This window comes from Sceloporus undulatus, chromosome 1, assembly GCF_019175285.1.
Source record: "Sceloporus undulatus isolate JIND9_A2432 ecotype Alabama chromosome 1, SceUnd_v1.1, whole genome shotgun sequence".
Lineage (NCBI taxonomy): Eukaryota > Metazoa > Chordata > Lepidosauria > Squamata > Phrynosomatidae > Sceloporus > Sceloporus undulatus.
The window spans coordinates 287583290-287610853 of record NC_056522.1 but is presented as its reverse complement, the minus strand read 5'-3'; the positions used below and the strand labels follow the sequence as shown (position 1 = coordinate 287610853).

General features: G+C 43.3%; 1 protein-coding gene across 4 annotated transcripts in view; it reads left to right on the top strand.

Moving 5' to 3' along the window:
- The window catches only part of METTL15 (methyltransferase like 15), a 149467-nt gene that overhangs the window by 95902 nt on the left and 26001 nt on the right, over nt 1-27564 (top strand). For all 4 annotated transcript variants that reach the window (XM_042474558.1, XM_042474644.1, XM_042474472.1 and 1 more), the window contains 2 exons: nt 21614-21805; nt 26681-26859. In XM_042474558.1, coding sequence (XP_042330492.1) covers nt 21614-21805; nt 26681-26859 — 371 coding nt within the window. The remainder of the gene's footprint in view (nt 1-21613; nt 21806-26680; nt 26860-27564) is intronic.

The window sequence follows — 27564 nt, the reverse complement described above, 5'->3', positions numbered from 1 at the left end:
ACTCTCTCTGCCTCAGAGAACAGCCATGGCAACCCCCCTTGAGGAAACATGCCAACAAAATCCCATGATAGTTTTGCCTTAGGGTCACCATAAGTCAGAAATGACTTGAAGGTGCACAACAACCATTTTAATTCATTTGCCAATAAGATTTTGTGTCATGATTTTGTGTTTTCAAAATTTTCAAAGGATATTTCTGTCTGAACTGCATTGGGAATTTGGGAAAGGACCTTTTCAGTAAACCTAGTTTTGCTCTTGGTTAATTGTGTAGAGTTGCCCAATTTTGTAACTGCGAAAGACCTGCTTGTGTATTTGGAGGGGGGGGGGAGAGACAAAAGAAAGAATAAAAGCCTTTTCCTCTTATTAGCCTGACTCTCTGCACTACAAATTATTGCAGGTTTCTACTTCCACACATACACATACACAAAATTATTAGACACAATATAACATTCAGTTTAGGAAAGCAGAGCAAAATTATCCATATCTTTTAGTTTACAAATACTTGCCAGCAACTGCTTGTTCATTTTCACTGTAATCCTGAAAATATAAAATGCAACAATGTATCCTTTTGGAGGGATTAATTTAAAAGCTCATAATTCATGGTGTTGATGGGGGGGACCATCGTGAGCCAGGATATATTGTTTTTCTATTATCTACCTCCTTTCCAGAACCATTTATTGGGCACAGATCATATTGTGTCAGGTGGCATAATGACTGTGTGGTTTGCCATGCATTCTATTTTTATATCTTTATTTAAAACTGACATGTAACTTGCTGTACCTGAAACCCCAAGTGAGACAGTTATTGGAGTGTAACAAAGTTTTGACGTCAGAATTGCTATTTATTCCACTGGAAACCATTAGTGATGCATTACCCCTTGGCACTTGTGTTTTCAGAAACACAGTTAAATTTTTATGACTGGTTTTGGCCAATTAGAGTTCTTTCTCAATATAGAAAGGAGAAGGGCTTTCTGTAGTGTGTTAAAGAGTGGCATCTCGGCAATAGAATCACGATAAATTCTACATTGTTATAGAATACATTCAATTGCTTGTGTCTCACAACCATTCATTGTAAGACTATATACATGTGTGCATGCATGCATGCACAAATGCACGCGCGCACATACAGATCACGTGTATGCTTCCAAGTAGGGCATAACAAAATAAGGTATTAAAACATGGTAGTAAGGAAAAATAAAATCTGGAATCCCCTAGATCTTATTTGGCAGTAAGGGCTAGATATACCCTGAGCCTTATGGGAAAAGCTTTTTGTCCAGAGTACAAATACCCCACTTCTGTTTTACAACCTTAAATCACTGCAAAGAGAAGGAGACAGTTCTTCTTTTGTTCTAGCATGTGAGTAAGCACACTCTAGAAAAGGGATAATTTGGGCCTTTACATAGTGTATAAATCCCATTCAGAGCAAGGTGGGAAAGCCATCTGCTTGCAATAGTGTTAAGGGAAAAGTGATTGCTCCTAAGTGTTTGTTTACTGCAGCCAGTCTGTTTGTGTTTTGGAAATGAAAGATAATGCCGTTGTGTCCAAATGTATTGTCAACTGTAACGGACTGACTTTCCTGCTGCTTGGTTTTCATTAAGCCTCCCCCAGAGATATTAAAATATGGCCATTGTATACAGTGGGCCCTCGGTATCTACGAGGAATCTGTTCCGGACCCCCTGCAGATACCAAAATGTGCAGGTGCTAAAGTTCCATTGTTCTTAAAAGTGGCGCAGCCACATGGCCGTGCCACAATTAAGGAGAATGGGACAAAAGTCCCCTATCCCCCTCTACCCTTCTTCTTCCTTCTCCCCTCCCTTCTTCCCCCTCTCTCCTTCCTTAACTCCTTCCTTCTTTCATTCGAAGCTTCTGCCCCAGCTTGGCTTTGGGATAGAGTCTGGCTCCCATTCAACTGGGCCTGGGGCTTGGGCTTGGGCTGGGGCTAAAGCTTGAGTCTCAGAGCCCCTGCCCCCAGGCCCAGCAAACAAACAAATAAACAAGCTTCATTTATATACCGCTTCATACCTCCTAAGCAGTGTCTGAGCGGTTTACAACTGTAAGCTAATTTGCCCCCAACAGTCTGGGTACTCATTTTAGCAACCTCGGAAGGATGCAAGCCTGAGTCAAGCTTGAGCCTTTTTGCTGGTCTTGAACTCACAACCTTATGGTTTTGAGTGAGTGGCTGCAGTACAGGCATTTAACCACTGCACCACCAGCACCCAGGACGGAGCCTCTGGTCTCCAAGACTCATGCCCTGGCCCTGGCTCCCTCTGGCCAACAGGAAGAGGGATGAGGGACTTTTGTTCCCAATGGCGGTGCAACTGCGTGTGCACTGCCATCATGACAATGAGGGGTTGCCATCCATGGATGCTCAAAGTCCCTGTACTTGCATATCAATCCCCCTATGACTCCGTGTTGTTATGTAGTTGAACCTGTGTAGTTTTAGCCTTCAAACACACACACACACACACACACAAACATAGTGTGAATGTATACTGAAAGGACTGATCTTGTTCCATTAAGGAGTGAAACTCCTTGTTAGAGAGTTTGCATTCTAACAGAGAAGGAAGTTATCATATATACTTGACTATACGTTGACCTCATGTATAAGTCGAGGGCAAGTTTGGGGGCCAAAATTATGGATTTTGGCAAGACCTGTGGATAGGTTGAGTGTAAAACCTGGAGGATCCTTCAGTATGTGTATGTGAGCGGCAACAGGGAAGCAGCAATCAATATGAGGCTGTAGTGTTTCAACCTTCACTCCCAAGACAGCTAAGCACGCGGGTGGAAGAGGAACTGTTAAACAAACAGCACTCAATCAATCTATCACCAAGGATTCTATCTGCTTGGCTCAGGAAAGAAAGAAACTGCTTGGGGAAATCTGAAAGAGCTCCTATCGCGTTATCATACTGACCCATAAATAGATTGACCTGGGATTTGGGGGCCAATTTTTGGGGATAAATTTTTAAACTTATAGACAAATATATACAGTACATTTTCAAAACCAACATAATGGAGGCTGTTGGGATAAAAATCCATTGGACAACAGCTTGTACAGGAGAGTTGTGTAATTACAGCTATGTTTGCCATGTATTTCCTGTATAAACATATAGAATCTCTTCTTGTTAAAGCAAGAATTATTCCTTTATAAAAAAAAAAGAAGAAGAAGTGAAAAGAAAGATTAAGTCTGGATTAAGAATGCTTGGTAAAATATGTTTTATCACTCACAGTACTTTGTATTATTTTATCCTCTATCATTATATAAAATTTCCTAGATACTGGGTAAGACAGATGATTTTCTTTCACTTTTTCTTTCTTTTTTTTTTTTTTTTTTTGTGCAATCCAGGTTGTACCTGGATGTGTGGGCACCCTATGGAGAACAGCATCCTTAACACAGTAACATCCTTATTTCAAGGCAGATGGCAGAAATGAATGCATTTGTTGTAATTCTCAAGGTAGCTGATCTTTGTGTAAGTTTCTTCCAGTTCATGCATCACTTCCTAATGAACTCTTTTGATTACAGTAGCAAGTAACAGCTTCTTATTTATTTAAAATCTTGTTGGAGAGTTGTCATAACAGAAAACATTTTTGTAAAGGACAAAATAGGAAACTTTCCGCTTTGTAGATTTTTCATCTAGGTTAACCAAGCCTTCACATTGTACCTAGCATAAATATAATCATCCATTCTGCTAGTATTTTAGAGACTTTAGGACCTATTCTTAGATTAGATCTTTTCATATACTTCAACTATTCTTCATTTTGAAAAATTAGGGTGTGATTTGTTAGTTCTGTTTTTCACTTATCTTTCCTTCTGAAATGAGTACTTTATGCTGGTTAGCATGCTATTGGAAGAAAGAGATTCTTGTCATTAATGCTTGTTCCTCCTTCATAGGTGTAGCATGACCCATTAATTCCAGTTGGAATTTGCATTTTAAAGATGTCTAGCTAGGTTAATGGATTTTCGATTTCTGGAAATCTTTTCTTTTTCTACCAACATCAGGAGAGGATGCAAAGTAGTTGTTTGGTTTTGAACTAGAATTTCACAGTTTTTATATAATATAAACTTAATTAGTCAGAAGTGCTTTTACAGCTAATACTTAATCCCTGATAACTCTATTTATAGAGACAGAGAGAGAATGTGTTGTTTTGTAGAAGTTTCTATTTGGATTTATGCAGAATAATTCTTGGCATCCAACTGACAAATTTATCTCCAGAAATAGTATTCCTGTTGGAAAATCTTGAGTCTATTCCTTGTTGGGTCTGATTTATCTTTCCACTTATCCATAACCATATAAAAGTCTCCTTCCATAATTATATAATTATTATTATTATTATTAACCTTTATTTATAAAGCGCTGTAAATTTACACAGCGCTGTACATACAATCTTTTTAATTGGACGGTTCCCTGCCCTCAGGCTTACAATCTAAAATGACACGACACAAAGGGAGTGGTGGTGGGGAAGGGGCCTCTCTAGTAGGATAATACATATAAAATACATAGCAATACAGGAAATGATTCAATAAAACAGGCAACAAAAGAACATCAAATAGCAAGTGACAATTATGCAGTGCCTGGGAACGCTGCCCTGAACAGAATGGTCTTCAACTCCGTTTTGAATCTCCCTGTATATCTTCCATTTCCTTAAATACTTTTTCATAAAATTCTTTTTGTTTTTCATTTGGAGCATACACATTGACCAACAAATACTTTTCTCCTCCATTGTTCTTTGTTTAAGTACAAATCTTTCTTATTCATCTTTCTTAACTTTAAATTGGCTCTTCAGTGTGATACCCCTACACCCATCCTTTCCCTCAGCGTTCCTTGGCGCTTTCCTGTGGCCCTTTCCCCCCCTCAGCACCCTCCTGGAGCTTTCCAACACCTAGGGGCCATTACCTCCCACTTTGGGAATCACTGCTTTAACTGATGGAAGGATTTTTTTTAATGCAGCAGGAGCTACTATCGGAGTAGGGGGACATTGCTGATATCACGTGCACAACCCCCATGGGTGTTCTAATCTAAAGAATCCCCCAACTGTCTGAGATGGATTTTTGGGAAAGCATAAACTAAAAGTAAAAGGGGATCACTGAAAGTAGCTTTAGGTGATAGAGATGTTGTTCTTCTGATAGAAGTCTTCAGTGGATTAAAGAATCTTCCATCAGCAGAGGGGTACTCATGAAGTGCAAGAGACACTATGCATTGCATCCTCAGATGTTCAATCAACCTGATTCTGGAATCATAGATTACTTTTTGGTGTTCCTGTTTGGTGTAGACCAGGGGTAGGCAACCCTTTTGAGCTGGGGGCTGGGTTGCTGTCCCTCAGACAACTGGGGGGCCGAAGCCAAAAAAATAAATAATTAAATAATTTTTTTGAAAATTAAATAAATAAATAAACCGGGACAAATGTAGGGCAAAATTTTCAAATGGAGGGCACTTTTTAAATAAAAAATGGAGGACACGTGAAAAAATTTGCTGATTTTTAAAAAAATGTTAAGATAAACACATGTTTCTGAGGCTTCTATAGACAATTGCCCCACCATGCCCCTTGTGCGAGACGCCAAAGGCCCCGGCGGGAATCGGTGCCAGGACTGGGCTGGGGCCGGTCTCAAGGCCTCCGGCCTGCGGGCCGCAGGTTGCCTACCCCTGGTGTAGACATTCAGAATGAATCGACGACAGTACAGAACAAAGATTTTCACATACATATCAGTGTCTTCTAACGATTCCCAGTAGTTCCATGCAGGAACTCACAACGCACCCTCAATAGATGGCCATCCAGTGCACACCAGTAATTTTCCACATTCTGAGTTCATAGCAAACAAGAAACAGCATAAAAATTTAAGTAAAAACATAGAAAATTTAACAGCAAAACATCCTTAGTATCTGTAATTTAAAAAAAATCTATGCAACATTGAATAAAACTATACAAATACAGTTGGCCTACCCCTTACGCGGGGGATCCATTTCGGGCCGACCCCCCGCGTAAGGGGAATTGAACATGTGGAGCCCCATTGTTTCTTTTGGGGTAGAACCAAATCTAAATAATATCATAAAAATAAATGTGAGTCAATTTTAGAAATAAAAGTGTAGCAAATGAGAAGTTTCCCTAAAATGTTCTTTTAGGATTGCTCTTAGATCATTGTTATTGTTATTATTGTTCTATTACAGTGGTCTCTTCTTTACGCAGGGGATCCATTCCAGACCCCCCCCCCATGTAAAAGAAATTCTGCCTATGCTTGAACCCCTTTAGAAGTAAGGGGGTCATGCTTGTGGTGGTGTGGTGGCACGCACGCGCCATAGGTGCATGTACCATTGCTCCTTCTGGCACATGGTGCCGCTTCTTCCGGGCCACTGTATTTTATTAATAATAATAAAATAAAATTTTTATTTATATGCCGCCCTTCCTTCGATCAGGGCGGCTCACAACATATTAAAACAGACATACAGAGTTAAAATCACAATTAAAACAAAACAGCAGAAAAAAGCCCCATAGCCCAGCCTCTTGGCCACGAAAGAGGAGGGAGGCCCACAGGATATTTATTCGGGGAATGCCTGCTGGAATAGGAAGGTTTTGAGATCCTTCCTAAATTGGGCCAGGGTAGTGGACGAGCGGAGCTCAGTGGGCAGCGCATTCCAAAGGGCTGGGGCAGCTATGGAGAATGTCCTCCGAGATGTGGAGGCTAATCTAGCCCCAGGCACCTTCAGTAGCTGCTGCCCAGACGTTCTGAGGGTGCGAGGCGGAATGTACGGGGAGAGGCGGTCCTTTAGGTATCCTGGGCCCAAGCCATTTAGGGCTTTATAGGTAATTACCAACGCCTTATATTGGGCTCGGAAGCGAATGGGCAGCCAATGGAGATCCCTTAAAACCGGTGTTATGTGGCTGGTCCTGGGGGCGCCAGTGACCAGCCGGGCTGCCATGTTCTGCACCATTTGAAGCTTCCGAGTTTGGTATAAGGGTTGCCCCATGTAGAGTACATTGCAGAAATCCAATCTCGAAGTTACCAGAGCATGTACAACAGTTTCTAGGTGCCTCTGGGCCAGGTATGGGCGCAGCTGGCGAATCAGCCGAAGCTGATAGCAAGTGCTCTTGACCGTCGCATTCACCTGAGCAGTCAGGTGAAGCGACGAGTCAAGAAGCACGCCCAGACTGCGCACGGAGTCCTTCACAGGGAGCGTGACCCCATCAAGGACAGGTGGAAACACGCCATTCCTGGACCAGGGGAACCTATCACTAGTACCTCCGTTTTCTCTGGATTCAATTTGAGTCGGTTTTCCCTCCTCCAGCCCATTACTGACTCTAGACAGGCCACGAGAGGAGAGACGCCATCCCCGTCACTGATCATCGGAGACATAGAGAAAATTTGGGTGTCATCAGCGTACTGATAACCCGCGCCCCATGTCTCCGGATGATCTCTCCCAGCGGTTTCATGTAATGTATAGCATGGGAGACAGAATGGCCCCTTGAGGGACCCCAGTTTTAAGGGCCTCTCGTCGGAGACCACGTCTCCCCGCTGCACCATCTGGGACTCCCGGAGAGGTAGGAGCGGAACCACTGGGCGCAGTGCCCCGATTCCCACCTCTGCCAGGCGTCCCAGAGGATACCATGGTCTATGGTATCGAAAGCCGCCTGAGATGTCCAAAGGACCAACCGGGACACGCTTCCCCTGTCGATGCTCAGAGGAGATCATCGACCAAGGCGACCCTGGCCGTCTCAACCCGTAACCCGCCCGGAAGCCAGTTTGAAATGGGTCCAGATAATCTGTTTCATCCCAAGCCCCTGAAGCTGGATGCAACCGCTCTCTCAATCACCTTCCCCAAAAATTGTTGCAGTGAATAGGCCAATAATTATTATTACCAGGGGTCGAGGGAGGGCTTTTTTAGGATCGGTTTTCAGTGGCCATTTGAGATCCGATGGAAATTGCCCATCCCTCAGAGATGATTAATTATCCGGTGTAACATGATGTTACTACCGGTCCCCCCTGGGCTGCTAACCACGAGGGGCCGGGATCACGGGAGCAGTTGTTTTCGAACCACTTCCGAGATCTTGTCCACATCCTCGGTACTCACCAACTCAACTGATCCAGTTTAAATAGTCCCGGAGGCTCTGGACACTTCTACCCTAGGATCTGTCTAGCGTCAGGTTCAGCCTCGCTTATACGAGAGTTTTATCCACAAAAAAATCGTTTTAACATGTCAAGCAGGCCTTTGAAGGTTCAAGATCTAGTTCAGCGGGTGGGAGCTGATTAGCCCCTAATCACCCTGAACAACTCTGCCGGACGCGACTCGCGGACGCAATACAAGCACCATAGAACAAATTCTTTGTTGCTCATTGCCTCTCCGTAGTCCTTAACCGTTGGTCTAGGAGGTTTTGTCGTCTAAGCAAAGGTGTTTGCCAAGGTACTTAGCCGTGCAGAACCAGCTTCCTCGCCCGGAGATCTTCCGTTATCAGGGCTTACATTTGGAAGCGGGCCTGAGAGGGCTCTTGGAGCATCCTGTGTATAGCCCTAGAAAGACCGGTATTCAAATACCGGTGGGGCATCAACAGAGTCGCGTCATTACCAACCGTGAGCCTCTAAGGCTTCTTGGAACCTCTCAGGTTCCATCAGCCTTCGAGGGTGGACCATCCTAACAGGTCCACCACCCCCGGGGGGATCTGGGTAGAGGCCTTGATTTCCACCTCTACCAGGAATGATCCGTCCATGCAAGGGGGAAACTTAGCTATTTCCACCCACGGATTTTCCGATCTGTCAGAGACCAAATCGAGAGTATACCCGCGCAATGCGTAGGACCCTGTTCAGCTGGGACAGGCCCCGGCCGCCATGGTATCCATGCATTCCCGAGCCGCCCCGGATGAACATAGCTGCCTCCTCCAACCACCATCTTGAGGGGAGAGAGGCTGGCCTGAAACAAAGAGCCCTCCTCCAACCACCATCTTGGGGGAGAGAGGCCTGGCCTGGAAGACAAAGAGCCCTCCTCCAACCCATCTTGAGGGGGAGACAGGCCTGGCCTGAAGACAAAGAGCCCTCCTCCAACCACTCCTTGAGGGGGAGAGAGGCCAGGCCTGGAGTCAAAGGCCCTCCTCCAACCCACCCTCTTGAGGGGGAGAGGCCAGGCCTGGAAGTCAAAGACCCTCCTCCCCACCATCTTGAGGGGGAGAGAGGCCAGGCCTGGAAGTCAAAGAGCCCTCCTCCAACCACCATCTTGAGGGGAGAGAGAGGCCAGGCTGGAAGTCAAAGAGCCCTCCTCCAACCACCATCTTGAGGGGGAGGAGGCCAGGCCTGGAAGTCAAAGAGCCCTCCTCCAACCACCATCTTGAGGGGGAGAGAGGCCAGGCCTGGAAGTCAAAGAGCCCTCCTCCAACCACCATCTTGAGGGGGAGAGAGGCCAGGCCTGGAGGACAAAGAGCCCTCTCCAACCACACCTTGAGGGGGAGAGGGGCCTGGCCTGGAAGACAGAGCCTCCTCCAACCACCACCTTGGGGGGAGAGAGGCCTGGCCTGGAAGACAAGAGGCCTCCTCCAACCACCCATCTTGGGGGGAGAGGCCCAGGCCTGGAAGTCAAAGAGCCCTCCTCCAACCCTCTTGAGGGGGAGAGAGGCCAGGCCTGGAAGACAAAGAGCCCTCCTCCAACCACCATCTTGAGGGGAGAGAGCCAGGCCTGGAAGTCAAAGAGCCCTCCTCCAACCACCATCTTGGGGGGAGAGAGGCCAGGCCTGGAAGACAAAGAGCCCTCCTCCAACCACCATCTTGGGGGGAGGAGAGGCCGGCCTGGAAGACAAAGAGCCCTCCTCCAACCACCACCTTGAGGGGGAGAGAGGCCTGGCCTGGAAGACAAAGACGCCCTCCCCAACCACCACCTTGAGGGGGAGGAGGCAGGCCTGGAAGACAAAGAGCCCTCCTCCAACCACCATCTTGAGGGGGGAGAGAGGCCAGCCTGGAAGACAAAGAGCCCTCCTCCTGACCACCCATCTGAGGGGGAGAGGGCCCGGCCTGGAAGACAAAGAGCCCTCCTCCAACCACCACCTTGAAGCGAGAGAGCCTGGCCTGGAAGACAAAGGCCCTCCTCTGACCACCATTTGAGGGGGAGAGAGGCCAGGCCTGGAAGTCAAAGAGCCCTCCTCCAACCACTCCTGGGGGGAGAGGGCCAGGCCTGGAAGTCAAAGAGCCTCCTCCAACCACCATCTTGAGGGGGAGAGAGGCCAGGCCTGGAAGTCAAAGAGCCCTCCTCCAACCACCATCTTGGGGGAGAGAGGCCAGGCCTGGAGACAAAGAGGCCCTCTCAAACACCATCTTGAGGGGGAGAGAGGCCAGGCCTGGAAGACAAAGAGCCCTCCCTCCTGACCACCACCTTGAGGGGGGAGAGAGTCCTGGCCTGGAAGACAAAGAGCCCTCCTCCAACCACCACTTGAGGGGGAGAGAGGCCTGGCCTGGAAGACAAAGAGCCCTCCTCCAACCACCATCTTGAGGGGGAGAGAGGCCAGGCCTGGAAGCAAAGGCCCTCCTCTGACCACCACCTTGAGGAGAGAGGCCTGGCCTGGAAGACAAAGAGCCCTCCTCTACCACCCCCTGAGGGGGAGAGAGGCCTGGCCTGGAAGAACAAAGAGCCCCTCTCTGACCACCCCCTGAGGGGGAGAGAGGCCTGGCTGGAAGACAAAGAGCCCTCCTCCAACACCATCTGGGGGGGAGAGAGGCCCTGGCCTGGAAGACAAAGAGCCCTCCTCCAACCACCACCTTCAGGGGGAGAGGGCCTGGCCTGAAGACAAAGAGCCCTCCTCAACCACACTTGAGGGGGAGAGAGGCCAGGCCTGGAAGTCAAAGGCCCTCCTCCAACCACCATCTTGGGGGAGAGAAGGCAGGCCCCTGGAGACAAAGAGCCCTCCTCCAACCCATCTTGAGGGGGGAGAGGCCTGGCCTGGAAGACAAAGAGCCCTCCTCCTGACCACACCTTGGGGGGAGAGAGGCCTGGCCTGAAGACAAAGAGCCCTCTCCAACCACCACCTTGAGGGGGAGAGGGAGGGCCTGGCCTGGAAGACAAAGAGCCCTCCTCCTGACCACCACCTTGAGGGGGAGAGAGGGCCTGCCTGGAAGACAAAGAGCCCTCCTCCACCACCACCTTGAGGGGGAGAGGGCCTGGCCTGGAAGAAAAGAGCCTCCTCCTGACCACCCTTTGAGGGGGGAGAGCAGGCCGGGAAGACAAAGCCCTCCTCCAACCACCACCTTGAGGGGGAGAGAGGCCAGGCCTGGAAGACAAGAGCCCTCCTCCTGACCACCATCTTGAGGGGGAGAGAGGCCAGCCTGGAAGACAAAGAGCCCTCCTCCAACCACCATCTTGAGGGGGAGAGAGGCCAGGCCTGGAAGACAAACGAGCCCTCCTCCTGACCACCACCTTGATGGGAGGAGGAGAGAGTCTGGCCTGGAAGACAAAGAGCCCTCCTCCAACCACCACCTTGAGGGGGAGAGAGGCCTGGCCTGAGACAAGAGCCCTCCTCCAACACTACCTTGAGGGGAGAGAGGCCTGGCCTGGAGACAAAGAGCCCTCCTCTGACCACATCTTGAGGGGGAGAGGAGGCCTGGCCTGGAAGACAACGAGCCCTCCTCCAACCACCACCTGAGGGGGACGAGAGGGCCTGGCCTGGAGAACAAAGAGCCCTCCTCCAACCACCCCTTGAGGGGGAGAGAGGCCTGGCCTGGAAGAAAAGAGCCCTCCTCCAACCACTACCTTGGGGGGGAGAGAGGCCTGGCCTGGAAGGACAAAGAGCCCTCCTCCTGACCACCATCTTGGGGGGAGAGAGGCCTGGCCTGGAGCCAAAGAGCCCTCCTCCTGACCACCACCTTGAGGGGGAGAGAGGCCTGGCCTGGAAGACAAGGCCCTCCTCCAACCACCACCTTGAGGGGGAGAGGGCCTGCCTGGAAGACAAGAGCCCTCCTCCAACCACACCTTGAGGGGAGAGAGGCCTGGCCTGGAAGACAAAAGAGCCCTCCTCCTGACACCTCTTGAGGGGGGAGAGGCCTGGCCTGGAAGACAAAGCCCTCCTCCTGACCACCCCTTGAGGGGGAGAGAGGCCTGGCTGGAAGACAAAGAGCCTCCTCCAAACCACCACCTTGAGGGGGAGGGAGGCCTGGCCTGGGAAGACAAAGAGCCCTCCTCAACCACCATCTTGAGGGGGAGAAAGGCCTTGCATTTTTTTGTATTGTGTTGCAATTTATTGACACCGCTATGATCATTGCGGAATAGCGGTTATCAATATTATTATTATTATTATTTCAGGAATTGTGCAAAAATCTACTTTTGTACAGGTTTTCCTGCTTAACAATATCAGCAGATCACTTCAGCTGGTTGTGATAGTTTAGAAGGTAGAACAAGTAGATCTCATGCTCCTATCCTGCCAGAACTGGTGTAATCTTTTGTGAGCTGCTTTGAGTCCAATTCGGGGAAAAGGCGGTATAATAAATAAATAAATAAATATCCTGATTATGTTCTTGGTTATTCAATATGTTGCTGTACTCCCACAAAAGTTACCAGAGAATTCAAGTACTTTCTGATCTCTGGTGGTCACCGCTACACTGCTTGTACCAAGGAGTGAGACTGGATATGCTTAGAAGAATTTTTATTCTGCTTTTCACAGTAAGTCCATTCAGTACAATATAGTTCTTTAAGAACAGCAGTAAAATTGAAAATAAAGGCAGCAGAGCCAATACAGCTGCAAAAAATCCCACTGTGGGAGAAAGGTGGGATATAAATCCTTGAAATAAATAAATAATAAATAAAACAGTAATAGAATCTCAAATCAAATGCCATCAAAAGTACCTTGTGTAGACTTGGGCATCATTTCAATGAAATATTTGAATAATCATTTTGTATCTATTAACTGGAAAAGCGGTATCCTATTAACTTTTGTGGAATTTCAGTTCTCCACTAAGTGGATGGAAACTACAGTATTGTATAGAAGTTGTGGTCAACCCACTGAGTAATTTTTTTGAACAGTACCTACATCAACAAGTTTTCACGTGGGTCATTGTTTGGGTAGCTAGGTCAGAACCTGTGTCACCAGAAGTTTGCTAAGCTGGAGAATTTTATGACTTAAAACCAGTACAAAATCATTGAAGGAACAAGCATTTTGTTCAATGACAGGGAGAAGGAATAATTTGTGATTTTGCTCTTTGGGGCAATTAAAAAAGAAAAAGAAACAAGCATTGTCCCACTAGCTTCCACATTGACTAAGGCGCTATCTAGACCGGTGCTTTGCGCCGGCCTGGATTCATGCTAGGTTTGCACAAGGGCGGTGCCACCGCACACCCCACAACCCTAGCATGGTACCCTGTCTACATGGGTGCCGCCATTATGACGTGGCGGATGCATAGCGTCCTCATGTTGCATTGCAAGCACGATGGAAGAAGAACCCGCTTTTTGCGGGTTCTTTTTCAACTGCGGCTTCCTGCTGTAACGTTTCCCCACCACCTCACAATTCTTTCCTTCTTTGTGACCCAACACCCATGTGGGTTTTTAAAGGTCAGTAGCGTGGATGGATGTTAAATCACAGGCCAAGTGGACAGTTAAACAAAAATAAAAGTTTATTTTAACACAGAATAGGCAAAGGTAACTTTGGCATGGAGTTGTTACTATGTCTTCTTTTGTTGCATATATACAAGTCTGGTTTTAACTTTCCAATAATAACTCAGCCGCACAGGCTATACTATCACTCAAGAAATTATGTAACCCAAACCCCTCTTTCTGAGTCTGGCTACACAGAGTCTCTCCTCTCTAGACTCTCCAGAACTAATACTGTCCCTCTCTGGACCTAACAGACCCTTCCTTGGTCTATTATCAAATTACTGTTCCCTCAGTCTCTAATCCTAACTGTCTCCCCCACTGAACTCCAGCTTCATCCCTCAGCCAGCACCTGATTGGCTAGTGGATCTCTGGCTTCTGATTGGCTGGTTTGTAATTCAGTTCGTCACACACCTCCCCCCCCCTTTAATAGGTTCATTGACACACATAACCAAATGGTTATATGGTCCAAGGAACTCTCAGTTATAAATTATACTTACCTATTATATATAACGTTATACAAACAACAGGTAAACATCATCACTATATACATATGCATGTCACTTATATACATTATCATATCAACCTGTTTACAAACTTTGTCTCTCTTCTTTTACCCCTCTTCAAATTGTCTAGAGAGACCATCAGCCACTACATTTTCCTTACCCTTGACATACTGAATAGCGAAGTCAAAATCCTGTAACATAAGATTCCATCGTAATAACTTACTGTTATTTCCTCATGTCTGATTTAACCAATACAAGGGAGAGTGACCTGTTCTGATCATAAACTTTCTTCCCCACAAGTATGGCTTAAGTTTATTTACAGCCCACACTATAGCCAAACATTCTTTTTCTATTGTGGCTAAGTGTCTTTCTCCAGGTAAGAGTTTCTTACTTATATATAGGATCGGATGGATCTGACCCTCTTCCCCTTTTGGGGGCACCCAGACCAACATTAGAGGCATCCGTAGTTACTATGAAAGCCTTGGTGTAATCCGGAGCCATCAGAACTGGAGCCGTGGTCATCAGACGTTTTAATTCCGTGAACACACTATCACATTTTGCTGACCAGAGAACTTAAGCAGACTTATCCTTTTTGGTTAAATCGGATAATGGGCTGGCAATACTGCTAAAATTTGGAATGAACTTCCTGCAGTATCCTGCCAATCCCAGGAAGGACCTTTCTTTGAAGTAGGGACGGGCCAGTTAACTATGGCTTCTACTTTAGAAGTTTCTGCCTTGATGGTCCCGCCACCCACAATATAGCCTAAATATCGGCTCTCGCTTTTCCCTACGTGACACTTTGAACTTTTGACAGTCATTCTACTCTCTTTCAGTTTCTCCAGTACTTTAGCGAGATGTTGTATATGTTCCTCCCAAGAGTTACTGAAGATACTGATATCATCAATGTAGGCTACCACACAATGTTTTAACCCCACTAAAATGTTGTCCACCAATCTTTGGAAGGTGGAGGGTGCGTTCTTTAACCCAAATGGCAACACTGTAAATTCATATAACCCCCTATGTGTAATAAAGGCAGTTTTTAACTGGTCTTTAGGGCACATAGGCACTTGCCAATATGCCTTAGTCAAATCCAGGGTGGTGATATACTGAGTCCATCCCATCTTTTCAATTAGATCCTCGGATCTGGGCATAGGATAGGCATTAGTTTGGGTGACTTTTTAACTTTCCAATAATAACTCAGCCACACAAGCTATACTAACACTCAAGAAATTATGTAACCCAAACTCCTCTTTCTGAGTCTGGCTACACAGAGTCTCTCATCTCTAGACTCTCCAGAACTAATACTGTCCCTCTCTGGACCTAACAGACCCTTCCTTGGTCTATTATCAAAATACTGTTCCCTCAGTCTTTAATCCTAACTATCTCCCCCACTGAACTCCAGCTTCATCCCTCAGGATTCCAAACCCCAACTGACTCAACCCAACTGCCAAGTGGAATCTAAACTACTCAGCCAGCACCTGATTGGCTAGTGGATCTCTGGCTTCTGATTGGCTGGTTTGTAAGTCAGTTCGTCACACCTGCCGGCGGAAAACTGCAGTTTGGGGATTTGATAAAATGTCAGTGTAGCCTCATCGGAAACTTTCTAAATGGAAAGGATTTTTTGCTTAAATTCACTTGTTAGTCCCATGCAGAGTAGACCATCAATCCATTAATAAATAAGATTTACATAAATGTTAGATCATCATTAAACAGTTGATTTAGGTCCAAAACACACTGCAGAAATAATCCAGTTTGAGACCGCCTTAACTGCCCTGGCTCAGTCCTAGGGTATCCTAGGAACTGTAGTTTTGTGAGACATTTCACCTCTGTCAGAGAGCTCTGGTGCCACAATAAGCTACATTTCCCAGGATTCCCTAGCACTGGGCCAGGGCAGTTAAAATGATTTCAGACTGGATTATTTCTGAAGTGTGTTTTGGACCTTAGTAAGTCTACTCTAGTTGGGGCTAGCAGTTGGGTGTAGACATCTCATTCTCAGATATATTCCATTTGATTGTATAAATGTTGACCCATGGTGACTGATACAACCTGGATGTTTGGCTATTTTAAGTAGTATCACAGAGATTTAAATACAAGCTTGTTTGTTTCTGTTCTCATATCAATAGTTTTCTTAAGGTAGTAGCTTTAACTTACTCTATTATAGTACACAGATTTCTGATATGCAGCTTTGGGTGGATTTTGACAGCTTAGACATGAAAATCTTTCAACATTCCAAGAGACCATGCTTTCTTTTGGTTATTACAACCTTATGCTGTAAATAACAGCAACAGATCAAATCAAATAAATAAAATCTCAAGGAATAGACTGTGTTTCATTAAACTGGAATAATGTAGAATGTGGTCACCTTATGTACTGAAGCATGAGCTAAGCTACTTTTTCTGTAACTCACCTCTTTCTTTCACGTTGTTGTAGATTTGCACACTAATCTGAAACTTACACACTCCAGCCTTCTTTCTTTCCTAATATCATCTTTTAATTAAAACTGCTTAATGGTATTCTAAAAAGTAACAAGTACAGTTGACTTCTGACAAACTAATAAACTGAATAAATTGCAGTACTGCTTGAACCCATCCCACCTGATAATTATTGATAATTGCTCTGCAAGAAACTATTTAAGCCTCTGTCAGAGAGAGGATGCAAATAAATTGTTACGTCTAGGCAGCATACACATTAACAATCTGAATTGACATTGAACCTCCACTGAGACCTGTTTTAAACTTGGAAATATGTTTGTTTGTTTGTTTTAAAAAAAATAACCAAAAATTTGCTTTTTGGAATGTATATCGTTTTGTGATATTTTCAAGCTGGGGATGGTTGAATCCATGAATAAAAAAATATGTCTATATGTAGGAACGGCTGTAATAGAATGCTATGATTGAGAAATTATCTATTAGTGCTATATTTTGCCAGATGTATCTGTAAAAGTCATCATAGGTGAGACAGCTGTGTACTTCAAGTTGCCTTTTTGCCTCCCAAGTTATTCCTTTTTTTCTTTCATAGCTTTTCCGGAAGAGAAAGTATTTGAAACCCTAGCAACATCAAAAAATTTACAATGGGGTTTTATTTAAAATATCCCTTAAAATGACCATAGAACAATTACAGTAAAGTGCTAAAGAAAAGTAACAGTTAAATATTTTCAGTATTAGTTTTAAAGATAATGTTTGTAAAGGAGAAACTCTCATTGTAAAGGATATTATGGACCTTACCGGGGGGGAGGGGGGAGCAAATGATGGAAAAGGCATGTTGTATTATGAACTTTGAATTGTTATACAGTTAATTGAGTGTGCTTAAAACAATACTCATCTGCTTGTTTACTGATGTTGTTATTGTTGTTACTTTATCTTATGTGGAACATTTTTTTTTTTTGTAAATTAAATAAATGGTAAATTAAGACAGGACACCTTGGGACTGTAAGTTCTATACTTCTCTGACAGATATCCCACTCACACAAATAATTCCTTTCATTTGCCTGTTGACACTTGGACCCCTGGTACATTCCTGAAACTCCTTGAAATTCAATCACTTTTTCACCATCTTTTTCCTAAATCCCAGCCAGTTTAGTTTGCTAAGGGTACAGTCTCATGCAGGTATCAACCTGGCAGCAGTAGCAGAGTTGTTAATTTGTGAGAAGGTTTTTGGTAGGCCCCTGTGTATTTGTGAAGACATTTTTTCAAGATCATCAAGTTTGTGAGACACTTTCCTCACTAGAGAGAACTTTTTTTGCTCTTGTTGTTAGGATTTCAGTACAGTTATCGGGATAATCATTTGAATAATTCATGGCCATTCAATATCCACACAAGAACCAAGCAAATATACCTTTAAACTGAACCAAATATATCTGCACACCTTGAATTTTTTATATCTTTTAATCAGGCAACATATTATAGAAAGCTTGTGGGTGGAGGCTTTTGAGGTGCTGGGAAAAGACTGGCCTGTTGTGCAAGTCATGGATGCTGTCATGGATTCAGAACTTTGAGTCTTAAGATGGCATGAAGGAGGGGAAATCTTAAATTGATTGTATGTATGAGGGTGCTGCATGATTTAGGTTATACCCAGGACTGTTGGGACAAAAAATATGTAATGGTTGATATTACTTTTTGAAAACATAAAATCTAATAATTATTCAGATTTATCTTGAATTAGGACTTTAGTGTTCCAACATTGGGTTTGTTTTTGTCCATATTTGTTGGCAAGTTTTACTTAGAACTTGAGTGGAGTATCTCTCTGTATCTTGAAACAGCTCTATTGGTATATCATCTGTTCCTTGTGATTTATTTCTCTGAAGTGCCTTGAATGCAGTTTCTACTTCACTTTCTAAAATTATGGGCTTATCTTCTAATGGTTCTTCCCCAAATTAATCTAATTTTTTCATCTATTTTATATAGTTATTTAGCGTATTCTTTCCATCTTCATTTCATTTCTGCTTAGTCAAGTAATGTGTTTCTTTGCTGGTTATTGAGCATCCCCAGTTTTGGTTTAAATTTCCCTTTGATTTCTCAGATCTTGTGGAAGTGGCCTCTCGATCTCCCCCCCCCCTTTTGTCTTCTATTTCTCTGCATCAACTATTATAGTATTTCTTGTCCCTTTGTATAAGTCATTGGATAGTTGTATTTAGGGTTCTGACCCTATTTCTGTCACTTTTTACTTTTTCTTTTCATCTTTACTTAACTGCTTTCAGAGTTTCATCTGTCATCCATTGATTTTATCTGTCAGCCTTCTCTTTCTTTGTGGCTGCAAATCGTGGCCTTTTTTGCATTCCTCCCTTACAATGTCCCTGACTTTATTTGTGAGTTTTTCTGGCTCCTGGTCATAATTCAGTTCTGCTTTGAATTATGTACTCTATTTTTATAAATAAATAAATAAATACACTTTTATTTCAGTTCTACAAAGAATAATAAATCAATAACAACAGGCTTAGGATATGAGTTAACAGAAAAGACATAAAAAGCATGGTTAAAAGTGAATTGCATCAGGTGATGTCAATGTATATACTGTAGTTGCCTCTTAACATTGCTTGAAGAATGTGTTGATGAATAAACTGTTTCACAAAATTAAATCAGTCTCTCTCCTGCTTCATTTCTTGAACCTAGCCCAAATTTTCCTACAATCTTTGATTTTGCTGTGTTTCCTTCCTGTGCATTTTCAATCAACTATAACTAACAAAAAGTTGTTTGGTGTGTGATTAATTTCCTTCTGGACTCCAGCATAGAATCTTTCAATTTCTTCTTCTTCTTCCTCTGTATTTGGAGCATAAATTTGGATTATGGTTATATTAATGAACTTTCTCTGAAGACTTATTGATATTATTCAGTCAGACTTTGCAATATATCTTTTGGTTATTTTTGTTACATCTCTCCTCACTATTAATGCGTCCCATTTCTGCTAAGATTTTCATTTTCAGAGTAAGACACTAATTATATGACTCAAAATGTCTCCTTTTTATCCACTTTAGCTTGCTTACCTCAGTCTGTTGGCATGCTTATATGTTTCAGTTCGTATTTTGTTATGTCTAGCTTTCCCTGATGGATGCTTCTCACATCCCATGTTCCAGTAACATGTGTTGTACTGCTTTGGACTTTCCTTTCACCTTAGAGTATGTCAACAGCTAAACATCCTTTTGACTTGAGTCCAGTCACATAATACTACTCATAGTTGTCCTCTGCTGTACCCCAGTAGCTTGTTAAGTGCCATCCAATCTGGTAGTTTCATCTTCTGGCTATCATAGATTTTTAATGATAAAAGACATGCAAAAGGGATTTACCATACCTCCTATTTCACAGTGCAAATGAATGTTAGTAATGATGCCACTGCTGTTGTCTCTCTGACATCCTCTGCCACTGTCACCCCCTCACTACTGCTGCTGACCAGCAGCTGTTTGTCACATTTAGTCTGGCTTCTTGGCAAAAGTTTGTCTGACATGGGAGACCCTACTATTAGCACTGTTGCCATCAGCATAGCATTTTGCCTCATGGGAGCATGCTCCACCAACACAGAAAAATTATGCTGTTTATGGGATTATATGCCTAGACTAGATTAAAAAGGGTCATGATAGACAAGATATTGGAAATCCATTACTACTTCTCTTGCCTTTTCTGAAATGTGATTATAAATCACTACAGGTTGTGGACAAGACTATTGAGCTAGGAGGGTTAAATCTTTCCCAGCACATTTCTAATCCCATCCCCAATTAAAAGAGTCGAAGATCTGCTCATAAACCTGCATATTGTATACACTCGTCCCCCGGGTTACGAAATTAATTCGTTCCGCCGCCATTTTCGTAACCCGGAAGTCTTTCGTTAGCCGAATTGCCATAGGCGCTAATGGGGGAAAAGCCGCGGCTCCGCCGCGGCTCCATTTAAAATAGCGCCGGCGTTTTTTCGCAACCCGGATAAACCTTCGTAACCCGGAAATAATTAATTAAAGTTTTTTTCTTCATAACCCGGAAATTTCGTAACGCGGCGCGTTCGTATCCCGGGGTAAGAGTGTACTTTAATGCAAAAATGTAAATACTGTCTAGTTTGTTGTTAAGATTGTAGTTTTTCATATCCCAGGGGAAAAAAAGATAACTTTCCAAGACTGTTGCTATGTTGGAATTAATTATTGTTTCTTGTGTGACTTCAAGTAGTTTCCAGTTTATGGCAACCTTAAAGCAAACCTGTCACAGGTTTTCTTTGGTATGATTTGTTCAGAGAAGTTTTTGCTTTTGCCTTCCTCTGAGGCTGGAAAAGTGTGACTTGCCCAAGGCCACTCACTGAGATTCCATGGCCGAGGAGGGGTTTGAACACTGGTTTCCAGAGCTGTAGTCCAACGTTCAGACCATCATGCTGGTTCCCTTATTGGTATCCCTGTTTGTTTGTTTGTTTGTTTGTTTTAAAAAATATTCATAATAATAGCTGTTGAAAGTAACTTGTCTATCCTGAAGACCAGTGTTTTACAAACTTCTTAAAGCCAAGGCGCATTTATTTTTCTTAATTATTTTTTTACACTGCAGAAGGTTTACCTTTAGAATGTGAAAGAGTGCATATTACTAACTCATATTTCTGTGTGAGTCACTGTTCTTCAGTATGCCTCTTGATACAAAGAAAGAATGCCAAGAGCAATGACTGTTATTCCAGTGGGTGGAGACAGCTTTATTAAACACAACTGGTTCCAATATATTTTAAGCATTTATTTAGCTCTTCATCAGGGAAACATTTTTTTTTAAATTCTTGTATGTGCACACTCCAGGAAGATCTGCTAATCCATAGCCTTACTGTTATTGAAGTTACTGTAGGAGACAATATGTCAACTGCGCTTCTGGAGCAAGTTAAAGGGGAGAGGAGGAAAAAGAGGAAAGTTTCTTAAAACATTTTGTTCTGATAGAGCTATGTGCTCAAACTATGTTATTTGCTTCATGACCCACTCACTACTATAGTGAAACTGTTCAATGGGAAGTCCATGAGATGTTCTTCATAGATAAATTGTTGAACTTATGTCTAAGGTTCCAAAAAGAAATGATAATTAAACACAACTATTCTGATACTGACTGTATTTTCTTTTGTGCTTCCTGTAGGCAACAAATCCAACCTCTTCTAGGACAGTTTAGTGAATTAGAAACCTTGCTAACTTCTGTTGGAGTTCAGCCAGGGAGCCTAGATGGTGTTCTTTTGGATGCTGGTTGCTCCTCTATGCAACTTGATACTCCAGAAAGAGGTTTTTCCCTAAGAAAAGATGGCCCCTTGGACATGAGGATGGATGGTGGCAGGTATGTATTTGATAAAAAAAAAAAATTCCTTCAACAGGAAATCAATCTCTCAACAGCATTTGAATTTAATTTCCTTGTCAGATTTTCAATTGGAATCCCTCGCTTTATCTGACAGGTTAGGGATTGGAGCACTGTCAGAAAGTGGAATCAATTGAAAAGTAGATCCCAAGTTTTTTTAGCTTGCAAATGCATTTTGGTCACCTAAAATGCAAATAAAATATTATATATAACTTTTTAATACAGTCAGCTCTCCTTATCCACAGATTTTTTTATCCATGGATTCAAGCAGTCACGGCTTGAAACTGTTTTTTTAAAAAAGTATTAATTGCAAATAGCAAATCTTGATTTTCCATTTTACATAAGGGATACCATTTTGCTATGCCATTGTGTTTAATGGGACTCAAGCATCCACAGATTTTGTTATCCGTGGGGGGGTCCTGGAACCAAACCCCAGCGGATAACAAGGACCCACTATACATGCAAAAGCTAAATACTGTAACTCTCTCTCTATACACACACACACAGAGATATAATAAAATGAATAAAAGCTTTACGTTGGATGTCCTCCACAGTAATACACTACAGCAGGGGCTCCCAACCTTTTTGACTCTGAGAGCCCTTTTAAGAATCAATTTTTAAAGTGGAGCCTCTAAGAGCCTACCCTATGTCTTACAAGTTGATGGTGTTTAGGAGTATTATTACTTTTTGTTTCCTATTCGTTAATTCCAATCAATTTTTATTTCTTTCCTTTTCCTGGAGTGACTGCAGAGTACCTGGGAAGTGGATGTGGAGCCCTAAGGGCTCCTAAGAGCACCAGTTGGGAATGGCTGCACTACAGTAACATTGTAAGAAATGTACTGCCACAATCTCAGAACACCATGATTAACTGAATCCAGAGAGATGGGGGGGGGGGCGCCAAGCAGCACTTTGAACTGCTGTGGAGGTTCACTTTGAACTGCTCGCTTGTGCGCGTGCTGCTTGTAATGTTAGCTAAGGGTGGGAGGCACCAAGCCTGCATAGTTGGCTTGGTGCTTTTTCCTCCCAGTCAGCTTACTTTGTAAGCAGTGCACACATGTGCAAGCAGTCCAAAGTGAGTGAGCCTCCATGAGAATAAGAACTGATGCAAGCTCATTCTTCCCATGCTTGCAAATTTTGCACACAAGTTCCATTAATTCAAAGAAGCCCCCCCCCCCCCTCTTTCTGCAAGCTTTGGGATCCTGATCACTGTCCTAAGCAAGCCTCATAGGCAAGAAGAACTGAGAAAAGAGTGGAACCCTCACTGAATTCATGGAGCTTGTCTGTAATTTACAGCCATTGAAAGACTGAGTCATGAAAAAACAGGAGCCACCTGTACCTAGGTTTTTTATATATACATAGTAAAAATCAGTATTTATTTCATTGGCAAAATAGTTTTCTGAATGTAAAACATTTAGTCCTTAATGCCTGTTCTTTCATTTCTTTGCTTTTACAAATATTCACAAGGACAGGGTTTAAACTTGGATGAACTATCAGTTTTGAAAGTGGATGGCATCAAAGCAAATCTTGTACAAGCAACATGGAAATGGATTTTTATATAGAAGATATCCTGGAATACAATCCATTAGGTAATTCCTTGCATAAGCATGTTGCTCATCCTTCAAGTTAGACCAATGATGAAATGTGTTCCATGAACTGTAATGAAACTCTCTTAATTTGGTGTATTAAAACTGTTTTCAAGTATTACCTATTTGAAAATTGACCCACTAGTTGCATATTAGTTTCTGAGTGACAAAACACTTTTAGTTTACAGTGGGCCCTTGGCATCTGCTGTGCTTTGATTCAAGGATCTCCCTCTCCCCCCATGGATAACAAAATATATAGATACATATATCTCATTATATACAGTGGAGTAGTAAAACGGTGTCCCTTACATAAAACAGGAAAATCAAGATTTGCTTTGTGAGGGGGCAGAATATGAAATATTTTCACTCCATGGATGTAGAATCTGTGGATACAGAAGGCTGACTATACTTCTTTTATTTGAAGCACACTGGAATGTTACTTTCTGCACTTATATTAACACAATATGTGTCATTGAATATATCCTTGCAAGTATATGCAGCAATAAATGGAGAGAGGTGTATTGTTGTAAAGAATTATGTGGTTAAAAATCTTAGCAAGTCTACCATCAAGTAGACCAGGTCAACCTTTGTAGGTTGATAGGCCAGTTTCTCTCCCATGCATACCATTGCTGCCTGCTAGAGATATTCAATGATGTGGCTCAACTGGAAGGAGAAAAGCCCCCTCTTGGAAGGGAGATTGCACAAAGTCAAATTTTCGGATAAAGGTGTTGAGGAAGCATTCTCAGAGGTTTTCTAATAGACTAACTGGTGATAGCAGTGAAGTAGTGCATCTGGTATCTTTGGGTACAGTCCTAGTAGATCTTTGGTTTTCCATATTCTCTTGCAGAGACTTATAGAATGCTAAAATGAATAATTAAAGAGAGACAAGTTACCCATCTGAGGAAACAAGATGCTTTAGCCAAAGTAAAGTCTGCTTAACTCAGCGGTAGGCAACCTGCGGCCCACGGGCCAGATGCGGCCCAGCGAGGCCTTGAGATCGACCCCAGCCCAGTCCTGCCACCGATTGCCGCCGGGGCCTTTGGCGTCTCGCGCAAGGGGCATGGTGGGGCAATTGTCTATAGAAGCCTCAGAAACATGTGTTTATCTTAACATTTTTTTAAAAATCAGCAAATTTTTTCTTGTGTCCTCCATTTTTTATTTAAAAAGTGCCCTCCATTTGAAAATTTTGCCCTACATTTGTCCCGGTTTATTTATTTATTTAATTTTCAAAAAAAATTTATTTATTTATTTTTTGGCTTCGGCCCCCCAGTTGTCTGAGGGACAGCAACCCGGCCCCCGGCTCAAAAGGGTTGCCTACCCCTGGCTTAACTGATACACAGGAAAATGGAAGTATCTTTATAAAATGAGATTAGACAAAATAACTTGACAAAAGGGGCAATGCAAGTTATGCCTTTTGATACAATGGCCTCCTAATCAGTAATTTTTAGTAAATCAAAGTGCTTGAAGATGGTGTCTTTGGTGCGGTACAGAGCGCCAAAAAGTGGCACCTCCCCGATTCCTCTCTTTGCTCCACAGGAGCACCGCAGCAATCAAATTGTGCGGTGCTGCTGTGCAGCAAAAAAGGAGCGCCTGGAAGTACCTCCTTTTTGCGGTGACACTGCAAAGTGCCAGAGACAGCATGATGACGTCGCAGCCGCGCTGTTTGGATGCCGCGCAGCTGCGACAGCATCGTTGCGTGCGCTGTCTGTATGGCGCTTCACAGCTGCGGCGCTCCCATGATGTGCTGGGGTTGCGGGGCATGTGCACGTCCCGCCCTTGAGCAACCCTAGCATGTCATGGGCATGCCGCAAAGGGCCCGTCTGTACCGGGCCTATATTACCTTTTTCATAGAATCATAGAGTTGGAAGAGACCATCCAGTCCCAACTCCCTGCCATGCAGGAAATCTAAATCAAAGCATCCCCGACAGATGGCCATCCAGCCTCTGTTTGAAGACCTCCAAGGAAGGAGACTCCACCACACTCCGAGGGAGTTTGTCTGAATATGGCTAGACTGCACAAGTAATAGTATAAACACAACATGTTTTACATGATATTACCTTTCTGGAAGAATTGCATCTATGAAATTGGGATGACTTCATTATCTCTTTGAAGTTTTCCTGTTGAAATACTTTTTTGTATTAACTTTGACTAACATTTATATGTAGCAGGCTATCAGCCTTGTCTGCAAGGAACACTGAAGATGTTGAGTCGGAAGCAGTCAGCACATAAAAGGCAGGTTACAGACCGCCGCTTTGCGGCAGTCTGCCGCCGCCGCCGCCGCTTGCTCCGTGCGGGAGCCGCAGCAGCCACACCGCGTGGCTCCCGCACGGACCGAAAAAGAAGCTCCAAAATGGAGCTTCTTTAAGCGACGCCTCTATGACGTCACGAGGCGCCAGGGACGGACTCGCGACGTCATAGACGCCGCGACACGTGCGGACGCACAGCGTCCAATACGTAAATATGGCGGCCGCCGTGTGGAACGGCCGCCGCCATATTGTACGTACAGAATACGTACTAGGGTTAGGGGGGTGCGGAAGCACCGCCCCTTCCTAACCCTAGTACGTATTCATTACGTACTAAATGGCGGTGTGTAACCCGCCAAAGTCTACAGATTATTTGAAAAAGGCAAATGAAAGAAATGTTAGTTATTCCCTATATTCTAGAAACCTTATCCAGCCTGATAATTTCTACTTTCACTCTCTCAAACAAAACACTATTTCTGAATTGTGAGACCTTTAAGTAATCATTAAATACCTTGCATTTTCTTCACAGAAGTTCATTTTCCATAACATCAGATGTGAGGGAAAAGGTCACAGAGATTAAGGTTTTCTTTTTTCATCAGGAGATAGATCAAGCAATGTGATGTCTTAGAAAAAATTCTGCTTGTAAAATGAGTTCATGTCCTGGCATTATGTGAACAAAGGCAGTCATAGCAGTATTTTATCTTTTCGAATTACACTTTCGTTAAAACTATTTCCTTATCAACTTCTTAATATTAAAGTTTATCATAAAAATATCAGTTGTTCTTTGTTGCTAATTAATGTTAGGAGGTTGGGGGTGAAGGAAGAAAGTCTTCATATGAATGAATAAGAGGGTGATTTACAAGATAGAAGCTATTTTTGCTTTAAAATAATTTCTCCTTCTTCTAGTAAAATCTCAGAAACACTCATATGCAGTGAATGTGTGTTTGACTTTATGTCTCAGTGCTGTGAAGCTTCACCCCTTGTCAATGAAGGCTGACGTCAGTGGACTAATTGGCTGTTCTTGTGCGTAGGTATCCTGACATGCCCACTGCTGCTGATGTTGTGAACGCTTTAGATCAACAGGCACTTGCGTCCATCCTGAGAATGTATGGGGAGGAGAAGCACGCCAAAAAAATAGCTTTAGCAATTGTTCAGGCACGCAGCGTCTATCCCATCACCCGAACTCAGCAGCTTGCCAGCATTGTTGCAGGTACCCTCATTAATTCGAAGCAGTGTCTGAGAGAGAGAAAATATTAATCCACAAAGTCCCAGAGGGATCTATTTGTACTTGAAATCATGCAGGATCTAATCCTGTCTATCCTACTCTGATGTCAGCTATTTTTCCATGTCCTCTGTATTTTTATACTGTTGGATGCTGATTAGTTTAATAATAGACTTCATACGAAGACATTTATAATTTTGCCTACCAAGGTGAGACCTGGGATAACAAAAGTAGAGTAGATATTTTATCATTGTTGTCAAGAAGCTCTCAGCCCTCAAAAATGAGACTGTTTCTATCTCAATAGTATTTTTGTCTAAGGCAAAATACCACTATAGCTCAAAGAGATGGGGCAAAACCTCAAAATTTAAATGACTATTGATAACAAGAGGAGATTAATATGGCTTATTGTGCTGTTAGTATCACATTGCATAAATCTATTCCCCATGTGAACTTGTCTGGACATTTAAGGTTAAATTCAGGGCCTTTTAGTTTGAGTTGAAATTCCTTACTTAGGGAAGATTATCAAACACCAATTTTCATTTTTCAATGCCAGATGAAAAAATTTTTTATTTGCTCAGGACTTTAAAGGTTTTTAAGGTATTTTATTTTAAAAACTAAAGGTTGTGTACCCGTTATCCAAAATATTTGGGACCAGAAGTGCTTTGGATTTTGGATTTTTTTCAGATTTTTAGA